At 51.0% G+C, this 17,439-nt stretch overlaps 1 protein-coding gene across 1 annotated transcript in view; it reads left to right on the top strand.

Moving 5' to 3' along the window:
• NUP160 (nucleoporin 160) overlaps positions 1–17,439 on the top strand; it is a 521,427-nt gene that overhangs the window by 466,057 nt on the left and 37,931 nt on the right. Inside the window, exons 32-33 of the mRNA XM_085646519.1 lie at positions 431–532; positions 15,157–15,298. Coding sequence (XP_085502645.1) covers positions 431–532; positions 15,157–15,298 — 244 coding nt within the window. The remainder of the gene's footprint in view (positions 1–430; positions 533–15,156; positions 15,299–17,439) is intronic.

Here is a 17,439-nt window from a genome sequence, read left to right as displayed (position 1 = left end):
TCAGCTCTGCTGTTCCCTGCATCCCTCTTCAAACTGTGACCCTGCTAGGCCACCTTAGAAGCTAAGTCTCAAGCTAGGTTTTTTCTAAATCCTCATCCCATAGGTATTGGGGCTCAGATGAAGTCCCCCTTCCACAACCCCTCCCCACCCCACTCATACTGCCCAATTGCCACTGACCAGTAATGACCAGGGCCATGTACAGGCACCAGGAGCAACCAATCGCTTCACCAAATGTTTGCCTACTACCTTACGATAGGAGGTAGCTGTCCTATGTTCTGCTGCCACATGCTGCACTATGTAAAGGGCCCGGAGGGGACCGTATGCTAGGAGAAAGTACTGATTTTAAAACATGACATCATGTTGGACAACTGGCTCTCTTCTGATTGGCAGAGAATATTACAAAACCACACAACTGTTCTCTCTATTCCAGGTGCATCAAGCTGCAGTGCGGAGGGGAGGCAGCACAGGCAGAAGCTTGGGACTGGCTGGCAGCCAATCAGCTCTCTACTATCATCACAACCAAAGAATCCAGGTGCAGGCTTTGCGCCGTCGAAGGGGATTTGTCTTAAGTCTGGCATAAAGAGTAGCATCTTTTGGTAGAAGGGTTGAGTTTCTGTGCCCACCATGTCACAACAACAGTGGGTTAAATTGAAAAACAATCTCCTATGAAAGCAGAATGTCCACCACATGAACCAGGATTGCTGTGATTCACATATTGACTCCCAATCCAAACTCTGTCCCTCATACTGAGGCAACTGATTCCACAAACATTCCGAAATGTGCCCACACTAATGAACCCGACTCAATCAGCATTTGTTTAGCGCGCCAATCACCCCAGAGGGTATCCAAGTGCTGAATGAGATGGGGATATTCGAACAGCCATGTCCTGAAATTTGCAAGGGAGGTGGTTGGGGGAAGTCGTTCCAGGATATGGCAGCGAGGTGGGCGAAGGCACGTCCTCCGGCTCCGGTGCGATGGATGCGGGGGACGGTGGTGAGGGCCAGGGAGGCAGAATGTCTGGTGGACTTGTTGAAGGTCAGGAGATTGGTCATATATTCTGTTCCCGTGTTGTGGTGGGCCTTGTAGACGTGGGTGAGCAGTTTGAAGTGGCATCTCTTCTTGACGGGGAGGCCTTGTTGGCTACGGAGGTGAGGGATGTATGGCATCCTCTGGGCAGTTCCAGGATGATACTTGCTGATGCGTCCTGGATAGTTTGGAGCCGATTGAGGGAGGTGATGGTGCCGGCGGGGGGTGGGAGGGTGCTGGTCCAAAGGCGGAGGGCCACCAGGAGCTGTCCCGCGGTGAGGGGTCTTCCAAAGAGAAGAACTACGGTTTTGTCAGAGTTGAGTTTGAGGCAGCTGGCTGGTTCTCATCCAGTCGGTGACATCAGTCATGGTGTTCTGGAAGTTTGCTCTAGAGATGTCCGTGTCTTTGGTGAGGGAGAGTATGAGCTGGGTGTCGTCGGCGTAAGAGATGATGTTGAGACCATGGCTGCGATTGATGGGTGCCAGCGGTGTGATGCAAACTTTGACCAGTGTGGGGCTGAGTGAGGAGCCCTGGGGTACGCCGCAGATGGTGCTCTTGGGGGCGGAGCTGTATGACTGAAGGCAGATTCTCCGACTGCGCCAGATGAGTAGCGAGGATAGTAGCTTCATGGCATTGCTGTGGATGCTGATGTGGTGAAGTCTTTGGAAGAGGAGATGGTGGGAGGCTGCGTCAAAGGTGCTGAACGGTCGAGGAGGATCTGGGCTACTGACTCGCTTCTGTCAAGGATGGCGCTGATGTCGTCAGTGGCGGCTGTGAGGGCAGTTTCAGTGCTGTGGTTTGAGCCAGATTGGGAGGGGTCGAGGTGGTGGTTGGATTCCAGGTAGTCGGACTCTGCAGTGGACTGCTTTCTCCAGAACCTTGGCCGGGAAGGGGAGGAGCGAGATGGGGCAGTAGTACTTGAGGTTGGATGGGTCCACTGTGGGTTTTTTCAAAAGCGGTTTGACTTTAGCGTGGCGGATCTGAACGCTAGGTTGATGATGCTGCTGAGCGGGGGATCAGATTACCTTGTGTCAGGGGTTGAAGATGTAGTGTGGGCAGGGGTCGTGGGGGATCTGGAATGGATGGAAGACATGATGAAGGTTGTGGTTATAGTGCAGAGAAGCCCAGACGGTCCGGAGATAGGGCATGAGGAAGGAGGGAGGAGCAGGGCAGTCTGGCTGCAGCGGTTGGGGGTTTTAAGTTCTCATATATGTTGACAATCTTGTTGTGGAAGAAGTTGGCGAGTGCTTTGCAGAGGGACTAGGAGAGCTGGATGGTGTTTTCGACGGCATCTGGGAGGGTCATTCTCTGACGATATAGAATAGTTCTTTGGTGCGGTTGGTGGACTGGGGGCCGGTGGAGAGTGTGGTTTTCTTTGCTTCTCTGATGGCGTGGTGGTAGGATTTGAGGGTCATCCTGAATGCTGTGGTTTGTTCATGTGTTGAAAGGCCTCCTTACTCAAGCAGGTCTTCCTCTAAGTGCCTGGTATGCACTCCTGACTCCGTTTGTTACTCCTCTCTGCATGTCACGCTTTGCATGCCGATGATCAGTGAAGTTGTTGCCTCCAGTCACGTGCACATCTTCAGAGTCTGGTGCAGACTCTATACTTGCACATCATAATTTTGGGGACTCTGTGTTTGGGTCGTGAGTGGGTCAGAAAACTGTAAATGCCCCACCCGTGACAGTACCTGCCACTTGGGATTCTTTCATATGATGGCTCCAATCTTAGGTCGGAGAGTAGGGAGATGGCATGTACCCACAAGAGCCCCCATCTTCCTCATCATTGTGCGACACCTCATGCCTAAACGCAGCTACAGCTGTGTAGGGACACAGTTAGCACACACCTTCCGACCCTCCTCCGAGACAGCCAGTGACTCAAACATAGACCACACTATAAACACACCCAGATGCTTTTGCCTATAGAGGAGTGGTGCAGCTTTTTATCCTACCTCCCGTGAGAGCAAAAATGCTGCAGTAGAATACCCCTCACTCTGATTGTCACCCTGACCTTCTGTCCCTTGAAGGCATCCTGTGTTCTGTTTCTCTGATAAGGACTGCACTGTAGCTTTCCCCGACTGCACCTTTGGACTATTCACATCTCTTCCTCCAGTGGCCTCAGTGAGGGTTGTAATGGGTCATCTAAAATGCGTTTACGAGTTTTTCTCTGTGGCATTTGAGTATTGTGTTGTGCTTCTCCTGACAATATCATGGTATCTGAAAGAGACTATTAGTTATACATTCCTTACCTTCGAATTACCCCCAGGTGTCAGACTGGATACAGAGAAATAGTTTCGTAGCAGTACCCCTGCACGTCGGTAGGTGGCGTCGGTCAACTTTGTGTTAGTCGTCGGTGTGTCGTGATCGCTGGGATGACGTCGCAGCTTCTACTTAGACGCCGCCCTTGCGCACTGACGTCAGTTCTTTCTTTTTCCGCGCCAGCCAGCGCAGTTCCGGAGAGAGCGGTACCCTTAGTCACTTTTTGACTTATTTTTCTACTTTTGTCGACCTCTATTTGAGTCGTTTTGACTCCTGGTGCATGTAGGGATGTCATGTCAGACCGGCTTCAAGGCTTGTGACGCCTGTCACAAATTGATGTCGTTAACGGACCCTCACCTCGTGTGCCTCTGGAACGCGTCCAACGACCCAAAGTCGTGCTCCGACTGTCTGGCCATGAACCCAAAGTATTCACGGGAGCAGTCCCGAAAGCGTCTGGAGGCCCAACAGTCTGCTCCGCACCGCTCGAGGTCCCGGTCGAGTGGGAGGTCGCGGGACCAGTTGCGTAGCCATCACCACCACTCTTCGTCGAAGCCTTTGTCTTCGGGTAGGTCTAAGCACAAGAAGAAAGTGAAGAAGAACCGTCGCTCTTCGCGTTCTCCCCATCCGTTGGCCGACGCGGGATGCGGATGGTGGTCGTCCTGCGGCTCTGCCTGCCGAGCCTGCTGGGTCGACTCCGAGCCTCCCTACCTTTCCGGGAGCCAGAGCGACCTCTGCCCAACTTCGTACTTTTTACGAAACCCTCCACTCCATCTTTGGGCAGCCCGACTCCACCGGCTCGTCTTTGGGACCTGCAGAGTAGGCTGGGGGTTCTAGGCCTTCGAGGCCAGCGGCTTCAGCCCTGTGCCGCAGGGCCCCCAGGGATCCAGGCCTGGATCCGGATCAGCGCCGGTCGACCTTATGACACCACCCCTGGCTTTGAATCCACTGACGAAACTTCCACCCCCTCCGACGCCGGTTGCGTCCCCAGCTAGCGTCGACCCCAACAACCATTCTGACCTGGACACAGAGCAGGACCGATGCCGACCGGTACTCCTGTACCATTGTTCTATCCTGGCGTTCCCTATCGCCTTAAGTGGCAGTCAGCAGAGGGTGGGGAGTGGTGGGAGGGGTCTGTTGACCCTCTAGCAGACTAGTTGAGTGGACTGGAGAGAGGAGTTGGGTGAGGCCAGTGGTCTGGATACCTCCCCAGACCGTGGTATGCTTTCTCCTCCTACTGTGGCTATGGAGGCGGGAGCCTCATATGCAATGTTGTTGCATAGGGTGGCCGAGGCCTTGGGCCTTGAGCTTCAACCGGCAGCGGCCTCTTCGGAGCCCCTGCTGCCGTTCAATGAGGCCCTCACTGACATCCTTCTGGGCATCTGCTCCAAGCCCAGCACAGGTGCTCCTGTGGATAGGATGATTGCCGACGCCACCGCCCGGCCAACCCAATTTTCCTCTCCCAACACCCTACCCCTGAGAGCTTGTGGTCCAAGCCTCGACTTCCAAAGGCGCGTTCCCTACTGCTCTCCCAAATAGGGAATCCAAGAAGCTGGATAGTCTTAGGAAGATGTTTTCTTCCGCCAGCTTAGGACTGCGGTCGGTGAACACCACATGTTTCTTGGGCCGTTACACCCATTCTGTGTGGGACACGGTTGTGCATGGGCTGCCAGAGTGTCCGGAGTAGGCCTGGGCTCTCTCCTGTACAGTCGCTGAGGGCAGAGATGCAGCAAAGTTTGCCATAAGGTGTGGGCTGGATACTGCCGACTCGCTAGGCAGAACGATTTCAACATCGGTAGCCTTGAGACGCTACGCCTGGCTGAGATCCACTGGCTTTTCGGGCGATGTCCAATCGACTCTTTTGCACATGCCCTTTGATGGTAGTTGTTTAGTTGGCGACAAGGTGGACAACACGCTTGAGCGCTTTAAGGATTCTAGGGCTACGGCCGGATCCTTGGGCCTTGCTTCCACCATTTGCCCCACGCAGTCTGCTTTTCGCCCCTTACATGGCTACGGAAGGAGTGCCCCACCATTTTCCGTGAAGAGCCACAGGCCTGCGCAACCGGCCCAGCCTATGCGCGGCAGGGGACGTGGGACCTAGTGTGGTGGGTCAGGGGGCTAGTGGTTGGGCCAGTCCACCTGCGCCCCCTCTGCAGCAGCCTCAAAACCTTCCTAGTCCGATGCTCTAGGGCCACCAGTTGCCAGTGGGCGGCAGGATCCGCCATCACCTCCCCCATTGGCAGAACATCACGTCGGACAGGTGGGTTTTGCAGATAGTTCAAAGGGGCTACTCCCTCCCCTGTGACACTACCCTGCCCTCCATGCCACCCACAATCCGTCGCATGTCGGAAGATCACTTGGTTGTACTCGCCAGGAAGTTATGGCTCTCTTGGCCAAGGGAGCCAATGAGTGCATCCCTGTGCCATAAGTAGGTTGTGGTTGCTACTCCCACTATTTTCTGGTACCTACGGTTCACAGTAGGCCACAAGCATTTTCAGTTTACTTTGCTCCCCTCTGACCTTACCAGCACCCTACGGGTGTTCACGAAAGTGATGGCGGTGGGTGCAGCTCATAGGTGCAAATCATGGGTTCCAGTCTTCCCCCTATCTCGATGACTGGCTGCTGAAGGCGGGCTCACCCCAGGCTGTCCTCTCCCGACTACGGCGGACCTCCTGTATTCGCTGGGGTTCACTATCAACGTGCAGAAGTCACACCTGATTCCCTCTCAGAAGCTCCTTTTCATCTAAGCGGTTCTGGATACAACACAGTTTCGGGCTCATCCTCCTGAACAGCGAGTCCGGGATATTCGGGCTATGATTCCGATCTTTCAGCCTCTATCCCAGGTTTCGGTCAGAATGACCCGGAGGCTGCTGGGCATCAAGGCCTCCTGCATCCTGCTGTTGGATCATGCCAGGTGACATATGTGGGCTCTGCAGTGGGACCTGAAGTTCCAGTAGGTACAGCATCAGGGGAATCTTTCCGATTGCGTCCAGATCTCGGAGGGCACTGCACACCAATTGCAGTGGTGGCTAACGATCCAAGATTGGGTCAGCGGCAGATCCCGCTCCCTTCCCCAATCAGAGTTCACAGTAGTGACAGATGCATCACTTCTGGGATGGGGCGGCTACATGGGCGAGGCGGAGATAAGAGGCCTCTGGTCTCCGGCAGAGTCCAGGCTCCACATCAACCTTCCGGAGCTTCGGGCGATTTGTCTTGCACTGAAGGCATTCCTTCCCTCTGTCAGGGAAGAGTTGTGCAGGTGTTCACGGACAACATTACTGCCATGTCGTACTGCAACAAACAGGGCAGGGTGGGAACGTGGACCCTATGTCAAGAGGATCTCCGTCTTTGGACATGGCTGGAACATCAGGGCCTATCTCCAGTGGTTCAACTCCTGGCAGGTTCACTGAATGTCAGGGTGGACAAATTCAGCCACAGGTGCATGATGGATCACGAATTGCGTCTTCACTCGGAGGTAGTGCAAGGTCTCGTTCAGCTGTGGTCAGAGCCTTGGTTAGATCTCTTCACCACCGAAGAGAAAGCAGTGTCAGCAGTTCTTCGCGTTGAAATTTCCAAGGCAGCACTCGCTCGGCGACGCTTCTAGTCGCGAGAGGAATTGCGGTCTTCTATACGCCTTTCCGCCTATACCACTTATGCCCAGAGTGCTGAAGATCAAGCGTGACCGGGCTCCGGATTGGGCACGATGAGTCTGCTATTCCGAGCTCTTGCACATGGCCACCGACCCTCTGATCAGACTGCCTCTTCAGGAGTATCTTCTGTCGCAGCAACAGGGGACGGTCCTACACCCGAAACTTTCCAGCCTCCACCTTCTGGCGTGGAGATTGAGCAGCGACAGTTGACAGCTTTCGACCTTCCTCCCGAAGTCTGTAATGTTATCTTGGTAGCCAAGTGTCCCTCCACTAAAACGGTATACGCCTGCAGATGGAATAAAGTAGTGGCATGGTGCACGGCAAAGGCTGTGGATTCCCTTTCTGCTCCTCTTCTTGAGGTTCTTTTGTTCCTCCTCTCCTTGGCCCAGCAGGGCACTGTTCTGGGCACCCTTAAAGGCCATCTATCTGCTATTTCAGCCTTTCTTCGGCTTTCCTGGTTACCATCACCTCTGCTCGCAGGGTGAGTGAGCTTCAGGCTTTCTTCTAAACCTCCTTTCCTTGCTGTTCATCCGGACAAGGTTGTCCTTTCAACTAGAGCTTCTTTTCTCCCCAAAGTGGCTACCTCTTTCCACATTGGCCAGACCCTCACTTTGCCCATCTAACGCGGAGTCCACTGACGCCACCTACCGACGCTCAGGGGTTCGGTTACGAAAAAAATTCTCTGGATCTAGTGTGATGCCTGGGGATAATTCTATGGTAAGAAATCTATAACTAATGTCTCTTAAAGATATCTCGTTACCGAAGGTAGGTAACTTGTTCTTTACAGCGTGTCTTTCTGGATTCACATGTTGTGCATTTTTCCGCCATCTAGTGAATGGGTTAGGAATTCTCTTTTCTACTTTTATATTTTTCTGAGTGGGTGTAATTGTGGATTATTTTGTGTTATGTCCCTCCTGAACTGATGTCGTACGTATTCCCCGGAACTCCCACAGCGTGATCTCCATCTTCAGATTTTTTCCTCTGTTGGGTCTGATCCAGGAGAGAGAACGCCCGGACGAGCACAAGATGTCTGTTTTGTAGAATAGAAACACCAGTTTCCTTCACTACTGAAGATCCAGAACTAAAGGACACCAAGGGAAAATACTGTTTTCCACTGAGATTTTTGTGGTTTTCAAACCTTATAACCCGCAAGGTTGTCAGCGTCCTAGACCTGAGAATGCAGTTGGGTCATGAAGCACTCACCATTCGTGTTCTGCCCTAACTGCTGCCACAGATTCACACAGAAGCATAGCCTCCAGGTGTGCTTACCACAAGACTGAGGGCTGCAACCCTTGCTCAGAATTCCAGCTGAAAACACTTAGGCTAGAGAGAAGCAGAGGTGGGCGCACTCTGTCATGCCACGGGCACAGAGGCCTACAGCAACAACACGGAATGCACAGAGGCAAGGCTGATGAAAAGAGGCCTACAGCAACAACACGGAATGCACAGAGGCACGACTGATGAAAAGAGGCCTACAGCAACAACACGGAATGCACAGAGGCAAGACTCTGAAGAAAAGAGGCCTACAGCAACAACACAGAATGCACAGAGGCATGACTGATGAAAAGAGGCCTACAGCAACAACACAGAATGCACAGAGGCACTACTGATAGAGGCCTACAGCAACAACACAGAATGCACAGAGGCACTACTGATGAAAAGAGGCCTACAGCAACAACACAGAATGCACAGAGGTACGACTGATGAAAAGAGGCCTACAGCAACAACACGGAATGCACAGAGGCACGACTGATGAAAAGAGGCCTACAGCAACAACACGGAATGCACAGAGGCACGGCTGATGAAAAGAGGCCTACAGCAACAACACGGAATGCACAGAGGCACGACTGATAAAAAGAGGCCTACAGCAACAACACAGAATGCACAGAGGCAAGGCTGATGAAAAGAGGCCTACAGCAACAACACGGAATGCACAGAGGCACGACTGATGAAAAGAGGCCTACAGCAACAACACGGAATGCACAGAGGCAAGACTCTGAAGAAAAGAGGCCTACAGCAACAACACAGAATGCACAGAGGCATGACTGATGAAAAGAGGCCTACAGCAACAACACAGAATGCACAGAGGCACGACTGATGAAAAGAGGCCTACAGCAACAACACAGAATGCACAGAGGCACGACTGATGAAAAGAGGCCTACAGCAACAACACAGAATGCACAGAGGCACGACTGTTGAAAAGAGGCCTACAGCAGCAGCACAGAGGCACAGCTGATGAAAAGAGGCCTACAGCAACAACATAGAATGCACAGAGGCAAGACTGATGAAAAGAGGCCTACAGCAACAACACAGAATGCACAGAGGCACTACTGATAAAAAGAGGCCTACAGCAACAACACAGAATGCAGAGGCACGACTCTGATGAAAAGAGGCCTACAGCAACAACACGGAATGCACAGAGGCAAGGCTGATGAAAAGAGGCCTACAGCAACAACACAGAATGCACAGAGGCACGACTGATGAAAAGAGGCCTACAGCAACAACACAGAATGCACAGAGGCACGACTGATGAAAAGAGGCCTACAGCAACAACACAGAATGCACAGAGGCACGACTGATGAAAAGAGGCCTACAGCAACAACACAGAATGCACAGAGGCACGACTGATGAAAAGAGGCCTACAGCAACAACACAGAATGCTCAGAGGCACGACTGATGAAAAGAGGCCTACAGCAACAACACAGAATGCACAGAGGCAAGACTGTTGAAAAGAGGCCTACAGCAGCAGCACAGAGGCACAGCTGATGAAAAGAGGCCTACAGCAACAACATAGAATGCACAGAGGCAAGACTCTGAAGAAAAGAGGCCTACAGCAACAACACAGAATGCACAGAGGCATGACTGATGAAAAGAGGCCTACAGCAACAACACAGAATGCACAGAGGTACGACTGATGAAAAGAGGCCTACAGCAACAACACGGAATGCACAGAGGCAAGACTCTGAAGCAAAGAGGCCTACAGCAACAACACGGAATGCACAGAGGCACGACTGATGAAAAGAGGCCTACAGCAACAACACAGAATGCACAGAGGCAAGACTCTGAAGCAAAGAGGCCTACAGCAACAACACAGAATGCACAGAGGCACTACTGATGAAAAGAGGCCTACAGCAACAACACGGAATGCACAGAGGCACGACTGATGAAAAGAGGCCTACAGCAACAACACAGAATGCACAGAGGAACTACTGATGAAAAGAGGCCTACAGCAACAACACGGAATGCACAGAGGCACGACTGATGAAAAGAGGCCTACAGCAACAACACAGAATGCACAGAGGAACTACTGATGAAAAGAGGCCTACAGCAACAACACAGAATGCACAGAGGCACGACTCTGATGCTGAAGGCTCTGACAGGAAGAAGATGCCTGAAAGATCATCAATGGAAAAGTCGAAGGCAGCAAATATAAGGTAACATCTCAATGGCCTCCGAGGCCGAGAGCGTCTGACTCTAAGCGCCCCAAATCCCCACTTACTCTAAAATAAATGGCGGTGAAAGACAAACACAAGTCCAGAGAGCCACTCTGATCCAAATCCAAGGATACCACAGGAGGGAGTTTTGAGTCCATGAGCGCTCTAGCATTCCACTCCAATCCTCGAAGAATAAACTAGTTAAGGCCGAACACGAACTGGAGCTGCCGACTATACCAGAACCTGTGGAAGAGGCAATCTTAAAGTATGAGGAGGCATATGAGAAAGGTCCCTATCCACAGGGAGCCGTTGAATGGATGGCAGGACATTGACGCAGACTCTCCAGAGGAGGGATTGTCACCTACCCTTTGATACCCTTGCCACCTGATGACATTGCTATTTACAATGCAGTGTTAGAGGGCTGCTGACATCGATGCCTCAAACTCTAAGAAATGCAGGCTGATTCCTGTTTCTTTCAAATAAAAACAGGCCCCACTGTCTACACTAAACTGATTTCGTTAGGCCCACGATTGGGTCACATTAATAGAGAGGAGCCCCGGGCCAGGGCAGACTCGAAGGAATCAAAAGAACAAAGAGAATAAAAGGAACATATTTTATTTAAACAACAATATTAGGATGATAGTCTTTGCCAGAAAGATAAACAATATAGCAAACAGTTTATTTTAGATATAAACGAAAGTCCCACACAAAAAGACAAACATACATACTCTCATTCAAACAACACGTTCATGTATATGACCGAACTAATGCATGTAAAACACATTATACATGTTACTTTCACCAATAAAGTTAAAATCGCATCAGCAATGTAGAAATTCAAAGAAATAACAATTCAAATAGGCTCGTGCATTCCCATTTTGTAGGGGTAGATAGATTCTTTCAATGAGCCCAAAAGAGCAGAAGCCAACGCACGTTTCGGTGTAAGCTACACCGAAACGCTGCTGTTGCCATTATCTTGCCGGAGCCTTATCCCGTCTAAGCCTCGTGTTCGTCAACGACCATTCATCCCACAGACGAATTTGATATCTGCTGCACCCTCCCCCGATTAGCCGCGTCTACAAGAATCTGTCTGCGGTCTTTTCTTAACATACCGCCCGGCCGGACGGCTTGCTTTAGAAATAATCCTTTGTGCATGATCTCAATAGCCTGGGATTTATACATCTGACATGCCCATCGCGGATGGTTCTAATAACTTTTGTTCAGTAGCCGCCTACTGACTCTGGACTACTATTGATTGGACTATACCCTTGAATGGATGTGTCCCTCTTGTTGCACACCTATTGTCTCTTCTATATCCTACAGAAGAGCTGATTTGTAAACAGTACTTTGGATTGAAAGGCTTCTTCTGTGTTGTCCCATACGCCTTACATCGTCGTTGCCCTGATGAAGGTGTAGCTTACACCGAAACGTGCGTTGGCTTCTGCTCTTTTGGGCTCATTGAAAGAATCTATCTACCCCTACAAAATGGGAATGCACGAGCCTATTTGAATTGTTATTTCTTTGAATTTCTACATTGCTGATGCGATTTTAACTTTATTGGTGAAAGTAACATGTATAATGTGTTTTACATGCATTAGTTCGGTCATATACATGAACGTGTTGTTTGAATGAGAGTATGTATGTTTGTCTTTTTGTGTGGGACTTTCGTTTATATCTAAAATAAACTGTTTGCTATATTGTTTATCTTTCTGGCAAAGACTATCATCCTAATATTGTTGTTTAAATAAAATATGTTCCTTTTATTCTCTTTGTTCTTTTGATTCCTTCGAGTCTGCCCTGGCCTAGGGCTCCTCTCTATTAATGTGACCCAATCGTGGGCCTAACGAAATCAGATTAGTGTAGACAGTGGGGCCTGTTTTTCTTTGAAGGTTTCCGTTGTTCCCTATTTTCCCTGTCTACCCATCCTATCCTCAGGGACCCCCCTTCTTTTGAAATGATTCCTGTTTCTTGCCAGAAACCCGGCTGTCCAGTCAGATGTGAAGCAAGCTCATACTGCCTGCTGTACTGACTGGAGGAGGGAAGCATTCAGGGAGCGGGCCTCAGTGGAAGTGCTTGCACTCAGAGTTAGAAGCACAGGCATTCTACTCAAGACCCGCATATGTCTGGGTTAGTGTCCGCATCTACTCGGTTATAGTTTCCATGATGCAGAAGAGAACAATCACTCCCGCAGCAGTAGGCCTACCACCTACCAAACACAACCAGCAGGTGTAAACGGTGGGTCAGAAGATGGAGTGTTCTTTAGAAGTCCAGCAGAAAATCACCGACCCCAAAGCAGGTACAATACCAACAGTGAGGAGAGATGGAGAACATCTTACAACACCTCCCTAAAGTGGTAAAATATCATGCAGGAGGGAAAAAACCTAAGCAACAGATGTCTAAAGTCAGCCCTGGAGGCGGCGGATGCGCTCTACCCCGGGACCATGCTCTTAAGACTGGCGTGGCTGCGTGTGCCTGGTTCAAGCAGGAGTTAAGTGTCGATAGAAAACATGCTGTTTACCGGATAAGCCTCTTTTGGTTGGCAGATAAATAAGGGCTATGACACCACAAAGTCCATGAGGGTCCTACAGTTTAGGGAACTGTTCAGAGCATAAAACTCCAAAGGAAAGAACACCCACTAGAGGAATCGCAGCCTGTTACACCTCATTTTCACTTCACTAGTTGATAAGCCAAGGCGCCCGGCACACTGGCAGTACCCCAGCACTCTGAGACCGCTCTTTCGAGGGAGGGTAGAGGTAGGTGAGCTGCCCATGAAGTGCTAGACACCAGCAACTGCCTCGAGCGGAGGTCTCCCTACGCACAATACCAGCAGGGGACAGAATCGAAGAAGTCCTCCAGGAACAGAGCGTCACTTCTGACAGGTGGGTCCTCTATCATCTCCCAAGGGTCCGGCATGGAGCTCTTAAAACTACTCCCCAGCATCAGGCAGAGGACACCGCACATTAGATCTACTGCCCCTGAGACTCGCTGTGATTAAAGGGAAAAGAGCGAGTACCAGAAAGCTGAAGCGGGCAAGTACAGGACAAACCTCTCACTCATCTTAGACCTCCAGGTCCTCAAGCGGATACCTCAGAACGCAAATGTTTCAAATGGCAAGTCTACAGGAATTCATCCTGCGGAAAGGGAATTGCATGGCAACAATAACCCCCAAAGATGCCCCATGTGGTAATGACTAACGGGCACAAGAATGTTCTGAGATTTGCCGTAAACTACACAACCAAATCACGGTTACTCTTCAGGAGGAAATAAACGTCCAGGATGTTCCCAAAATGCCTAGCTGCAGAATTGGTGCATCGGAGAAGAAAAAACATTTTTACTTCTTCTTGGACGATTGTCTGGTAAAAACAAAGTTGTCAAAACAATGCAAGGACAGTAGTAAAAACCCCAAACCACCTGTGGTTCTCCATCAACTGGGAAAAACATCCCCAATGGTGGAAGGGAAAAAGCATTTTATGGTCCCAGACTGAATGCTAAAGAAGAAGCCTTCGCTGTCGAAGTGAATCCTGGCATTGACGGAGCAATCTCGCCTTTACCAGATGGGGAGGGTGACGGGCAGGTGGGGAGGGTGACGGGCAGGTGGGGAGGGTGACGGGCAGGTGGGGAGGGTGACGGGCAGGTGGGGAGGGTGACAGGCATGATGGCATCATACACACTGAATACCAGTCTGCGCATGAGACTACTACGGGGCTACAATGACATGGTCACAGGCAACAGGGAGTTACCAAGAACCACACTTGGAACAGAAAGTACTCAACACCGGCCTTGCAAATGCAAACCTTTTCTACCCGCCTCCCACAGGGCCACGGAGCACTGCTAAATAACATATGCGCACCATGGGAATCCAGAAAGATTGAAACTACAAAATGAAATGGTTACTGGGTTACTTTCTGGATTCACGTTTGACCCTCCCACCTCCGCCACAAAGCGAGTAAAAATTTGCAACAGGGAAGGAACATTTTCATCCTAACATGAATGAGGCCTGGACGCCAGAGACACAGGAGATCGCTGAAAAAGAATCTGAAAATGGCAACTAAACTTTGGGACTTCTGGAGTGTACATCTGACATCAACCTAGACGGACAAAACACCAAATGGACTACAGCAGCGTCCACTCAAAACAAGCACTTGCAATGCAATAGGTCTCGCATTTACGAGAGTTTCGTAAATGCGACACCTATTGCATTACAAATGCTACTTTGTAAAAACGCCCATGCGGCACTTTCACTTTAATGTCTGCTGCGCCCCTTTCTTTAGACAAGCAATGTCTAATGAAAGGGGCATGGCTGCCATTAAAGTGAAAGCGCGGTATGGGGCGCTTTTACAAAAAAGCACCTGGTTGTCAAGTGGTTAAACACATGTTTTTTATTTTTTTGTAAAAGCACACCATACCGGGCTTCACAGCCTTAACAGATAAAGTTCCCCGCCGTAGCCCGATCACCCAGCGCTAGGAAGCCCTTGGGAAGCCATGCGCTTTACAAAACCTTTAACTAATTGACACTCCTCTCCCCCACTTCCTCTCAGGTGGCATAAGTGAGGATCCTTTAATATCACCTGCCCCTTCCTGTTACCCCTAATTCCTTCGTGAGGTTTGTACTGACGTCCCCTGGCAACGCTGTGATTCTCTTCTCCGGTGTGTTTTGAGTGAGGTCTGTGCTGTCATATGAGGATCTGTTGTGGTTATTCCACACCGCACTCTCCTGGGTGCCTCCGCGAGGATCATGCAGTGGTTTCTCCTTACGTTGCTGTATTTTATTTTATTTCCTTGGTCTCCTCTAGTGCAACGGATGAGGCTTGGCGCCTCCTTTCGTCCTACCTGGAGAAGCACAAGTCCCTCAATTGTCCGTACCATCAATGTGTCATCAAGAAACTCCTGTCCCATGGCGTGCCGCTGCCCAACTGGCTTGTTAACAATTACAAGGTAAGTGTATCAGTAAACGAGCTATGGACTGGCAAAGCACTTCTACAAGCTATCTGTGAAACATCTGTCTGCGGATTGGCTGTACCTGTTTAGCGCTCAGCATCTGCAATGCTTCTTCTGAGCATATGCACTCAAGCCATGCCTGCCTTCCCATACAGTCGGCAGTCGTCACCTTTTCCAGAAGTGCATGACACTGTGCTGCACGCGTCGGTGCACTGAATGTTCTGTCCTTTGTTACAACCTTCCTGGTATCGTCCCAAACTCTGCTTTCCTCTTCCCTTATTACAGCGTCCACAGCCTGCAGCGAGCTATGACTCTATCCTCCTCCATGAGTGGGCACTCTCCCTCTCCCTGCAGGAAGTTTCTCGTTAGCTGTCTTCCAATCTGCAGTGAGCTATCCTGGGCTTGGTCTCTCTGCAGTGAACTGTCCTTCGTAGGAAAGTGCCCCTTTTTGTCATGGTCACCCTGATTTTTTCCACTTGTACTGATGATTTTCGATTGATAGCCAGGCCTCAGTGCCAGTCCATTTTCCCTGTCCACTTTCCCTAAAATCAAGGTAAAATGTTCTAATTGGAACACAACTCGCACATACTTTGGTGCCCTTGGTACCTAGGGCACGTGTAGGAACCTGGCTCTGTATATGGTATTACCACTAGATGGCAATACCGTGCACACACTCCAGGGGTTCCCCAAAAGTATACAGGGTTCAATGTAAAACCCAAAGCGCTCTATTGGATGGCAGTGTGGGAGAGCAGCCTTGGGCCTAACACAGAGGAGTGTAAGACATTTATTGCACAACAGTGATCAACAATGGACACAACTCAATTTGGCGCCAAACCCTGCCAACTCCTGTCCTAACAGTTTCAAAGACCTGACTCGTCCTGATAGCACTTCGCCAACCAGCCAGCATGTCCCTTGAAGTGGACAAGCCACTACCCTGCAGGCACCGACCGCAAAGTCCTGTCCACCGACCAGCATGCCACCGGGTCCACCAACACAGCAGCCACTTAAGAGGTCACTCTGCTCCAGGAGGTCACATCTTTCTCACCTCCACGTTTTGAGACTCCAGAAGCCACCCTACACCAATACCCAGGATACCAGACCCCTTGCAGCAGCCAAGATTTGTAAAGTGTCCAGCCAGTACACCATCACTGCCAAGGCTGACCTGCTGAAGTGGGACATCCACTTCAGAGAGGCCATCTTTGAGCATGGCCCTGCTGTCTTGTTTTGTCCCCATTTCCAGGTCGACCCCAAAAAGTGAGAGCCTCCACCTCAGGCGACCCGCCGAATAAAATAACTCTTGCGCCCAAGCCTCGCAGCCGGATTCTGCCGTCAGTGCACCCTTATCCCAGAGACCCTCAAGAACCAAGCCCCACCACCTCCTTCTGCCGTCCATGCACCCTTATCCCAGAGACCCTCAAGAACCAAGCCCCACCGCCTCATCCTGCCGTCCGTGCACCCATATCCCAGAGACCCTCAAGGACCAAGCCCCACCGCCTCATACTGCCGTCCGTGCATCCTTATCCCAGAGACCCTCAAGAACCAAGCCCCACTGTCTCATCCTGCCGTCCGTGCACCCTTATCCCAGAGACCCTCAAGAACCAAGCCCCACCGCCTCATCCTGCCGTCCATGCACCCTTATCCCAGAGACCCTCAAGAACCATGCCCCTCCGCCTCATCCTGCTGTCCGTGCACCCTTATTCCAGAGACCCTCAAGAACCAAGCCCCACCGCCTCATCCTGCCGTCCGTGCACCCTTATCCCAGAGACCCTCAAGAACCAAGCCTGACCGCCTCATCCTGCCGTCCGTGCACCCTTATCCCAGAGACCCTCAAGATCCAAGCCCCTCCGCCTCATTCTGCTGTCCGTGCACCCTTATCCCAGAGACCCTTAAGAACCAAGCCCCAACGCCTCATCCTGCCGTCCGTGCACCCTTATCCCAGAGACTCTCAAGAACCAAGCCCCCTTTTGGGTTCTGACGGACTTCTCCCCAAGTCCCCACTTGAAGCATTTTTCTGTTACATAGGCTTCAGCGGTAGAGTTCCAACCTACCCTGGCAACCAGCACCTCTGCACCCAGACACACCAGGGCATGTAAACCGAATCTGTGGGGGGTTCCCAGGACCTTGGCCCCTACTTAACT

This window comes from Triturus cristatus, chromosome 3_1 (genome assembly GCF_964204655.1).
Source record: "Triturus cristatus chromosome 3_1, aTriCri1.1, whole genome shotgun sequence".
Taxonomy (NCBI): domain Eukaryota; kingdom Metazoa; phylum Chordata; class Amphibia; order Caudata; family Salamandridae; genus Triturus; species Triturus cristatus.
This window is presented reverse-complemented; position numbering and strand designations above follow the sequence as displayed.